The sequence below is a fragment of the Vigna unguiculata genome, chromosome 8, assembly GCF_004118075.2.
Source record: "Vigna unguiculata cultivar IT97K-499-35 chromosome 8, ASM411807v1, whole genome shotgun sequence".
NCBI classification, from domain to species: domain Eukaryota; kingdom Viridiplantae; phylum Streptophyta; class Magnoliopsida; order Fabales; family Fabaceae; genus Vigna; species Vigna unguiculata.
The window spans coordinates 14459147-14462371 of record NC_040286.1 but is presented as its reverse complement, the minus strand read 5'-3'; the positions used below and the strand labels follow the sequence as shown (position 1 = coordinate 14462371).

The 3225-nt window shown below is 40.2% G+C and overlaps 1 protein-coding gene across 1 annotated transcript; it reads right to left on the bottom strand.

Moving 5' to 3' along the window:
* Positions 1–426: 426 nt before the first annotated feature.
* On the bottom strand, positions 427–963 carry LOC114194892. Its single transcript, XM_028085300.1, has 2 exons — positions 870–963; positions 427–812 (listed from the first exon to the last, which is right to left on the bottom strand). Exons 1-2 carry the CDS (start codon positions 961–963, stop codon positions 427–429), a joined length of 480 nt encoding a protein of 159 aa, XP_027941101.1.
* Positions 964–3225: the final 2262 nt, after the last annotated feature.

Genomic DNA, 3225 nt, shown 5'->3' with positions numbered 1-3225 from the left:
CATCACAAGTCCGAGCCTCCTCACGCATTCATTAGACACGAATGAATAGATGGCTCCTGAATCAAACAACACCACAACCTCATGGTTAAACAACAAACATGAAAGTTGTACTAGGTTACCTGATTGTGCAGCCTTAATGGTCGTAAGGGAAAACACGCGCCCCGGTGCTCTAGGTTGATCTCCGACTGGTTTCTTAGCTGGTGCACCTCCAACTGGTTTCTTGTTAGGGAACTGTCATGCAAAATGTCCAGTCTGATAACAAACGTAGGACTTACCAATGCTACTGCTCCTGCCTGAACTGCTAGAGGGTTTAGAGCAGTCCCTCCTGAAATGTTCCCCGCCACAATTATAGAATTGTAGCTTCTTGGCTGAAGACTACAGTCTGGTGTAAGGTTTCTTCTAAGATCTGGAATCTGAAGCAGTCTTCTACTGTCGGGCCACTCTACTAGGCCCCATCTCCAACTGCTCGACCGCCTTGGCCTGCTCCACCAAGATGGGAAACTCCAGGATCCGGAGTGGTACGATGAATCGGCGTAGCTCATGTTTTAGCCCACCCTCAAACTTTCTGCACCTCCACTCTTCTGTGACACCTGGCGAGTAGAATCGTGCAAGGTACTTAAATCTCTCGATGTAAGCTTGCACGGTCATGGTTCCCTGCTGGAGCGTCAAGAACTCTACCTCCCGCTCGTGCCTCACGTTGTCGGGGAAATATTTCTCCAGGAACCTCGTCCTGAAGGCAGCCCAGGTCACCTCCTCATCACGGGTCTGCATCAACTGTTGCATCCCCTGCCACCAGTACTTTGCGTCTGCCACTAGAAGGAATGTGACAAACTATAGTCGTTGAGCATCTGTGCACTCCAGGACTCTACAAATCTTCTCGCACTCCCGTAGCCAGGCATCGGCCTCATTAGTAGTGGCCTTGCCAGAGAACTTGGTTGGCCTATGTTTCATGAAATCCTCCATAGATACTGGCCTAGTAGGTGCAACTATGGCTTAGGATGGCGTTGCTGTGGGCTGCATCGTGTCCACAATGCGATGAATCAGTTGAGCTATGTCATCAGCTCCAACAGTGTTCCTTCTCCTCTTGTTGGCCATAGCTTGCGCGTGCCACATATTTCAGCTGTGCACATCACACAGCTCAACTTAGGATTTCACATCCAAAAATTAGTACAAAATACAAACAATTAATCACACTAGCGTAACACGATAAGCTCACTCCCCTTAGACCCCAAAAATCATTTTGAAAACCTTTGCTCTGATACCAAATGTAGCATCCCGTTAGGATATGGCGGATTTAAGTAAATAAAATAGATAAAATAATAAAGACATTGCATTTAATAATAATACCTCATTTCCCAAAAATGCGGGAAATTTAAACTTTTATAAATTTCAAAGATAAAACCAAAAATCCATAATTACAAATGTGAAATATTCCAAAAACATCTCATAAGAGTTTACAAATTATTTCCAAAAACATAAAATATATAAAAAGCTCCCCATGCTATCCCTGCTCCGTGGCTAAGTCTCACTAGCACCACCTGCATCAACATTATCTGCTCACGTGTATCGCGCACACGATCATCACCAAAGACAAGAAGATAGGGTGAGCTTAATAGATAAAGCATACAAAAATTGTATACACATATACAACACATCAATATAAACAATACAATCATCCCAAATGAATTCCATCCTTTTAGTTCATACCACTTGGCCACAACTAGGTTATTCGTGTTCTACATCTTCTAGTGATTACTTCAAGATGACTTGCTGCCATACCTATCAGCCACAACCAATAGAGCATGTGCGGGAAACCATGTTACGGATCACGTGTGTTGGACTACGGCCGGGGAGGTTCGTAGAGGCCGGACTACGAGCGAGAAGGTTCATAGAGACGTTACACATTCCTCCACAAAAATCACATAGTTAAGATTTTGTGTTAACTGCTTTTGCTTGCATATTACCCAACTTTTGAGTTAACTTGGTCATTTGTTGTGTTAACAACTTGTTTTGGGCTAGGATAACATCCAAAATATTAATCTCTAATATTCCACCTTTCCTATTTTGATGATCAAATTGCATATTCACGGTATTATTTTCCATTAGCTAAAGAGTCTCAAAAGCTCCCTCTAGTGTTTTCAAATTAAATGATCCTCCACTTGTTGAACCCAGAATTGCTTTAAAAGAGGGTGCAAGACCATTATAAAATATTTGGACTTACAACTAATTTGGTAAAGCATGATGTGGACATTTCCTCCATAGCTCCCTATACCTTTTTCCAAGCCTCGTATAGAGTTTTTGTTGCACAAAAGTATTTGGTTGGATGGAAAAAGTATTTTGTTACAAATTTTGTAGTCATATCTTCCCACGTAGAAATATTGCATTGAGGTTGTGTTTGAAGCCAACTTTTAGCTTTATCCAATAATGAAAAAGGAAAAACCCTTAAGCGGATAAAATCATTTGAAACTCCATTAATCTTCAAAATGTCAAAAATGACCAGAAAATTCTCCATATGAGAATTACGATCCTCTAAAACTGCACCTCCAAATTGATTCCGCTAGATGACTTGTAATAGTGCAGGCTTGATTTCAAAATTGTTGGCTTGAATAAGAGGTCTCATAATGCTCCATTGGTAATTATTTATATTTGGCATCGAATAATCAAGCAGAGTCCTCCTCACAAGTTGTTCCTTAGCCATTGTTGATATATGCTCTTTCTTGTCAATTGATGATCCTGTTTTTCTTTCTTGCTTTTTCTTTCTTGCGATTATCCTATTACATCTAGCAATAGTAGTACATTCAATTTTTGGGTCAAAAAGTAAGATTTTTTCTGCAACTATACCTCGCATAAACAGCTTAGAGACACAAGATTCTAACAACAAAAATTCATATGACAAGAAATTAACAACAAACAAAATAATTAAAACAGAAAAAAATAAACTAAAAACAAAACAATCATGACTACCTAAAATTTAAAACTCAAATCTTAAGCAAATTAGATCACTAATATCAACAGAAAAACCAATCCTCGACAATCGTAGTAATAAAATATCGGACCTGGCGAATATCTGTCTCTCAATCCCGGGATTCCAATCCAAATTATGCATTTACTGACCGCACTAGATTTCTTGATTCGCTGGGAGAGAGTAGAGAGTCAAGGTTCGTTGGCAAGTACTTCCTTTCTATTAGTGCCACCGGAAAGGATGAAAAGAGATCGTCCTCTGGA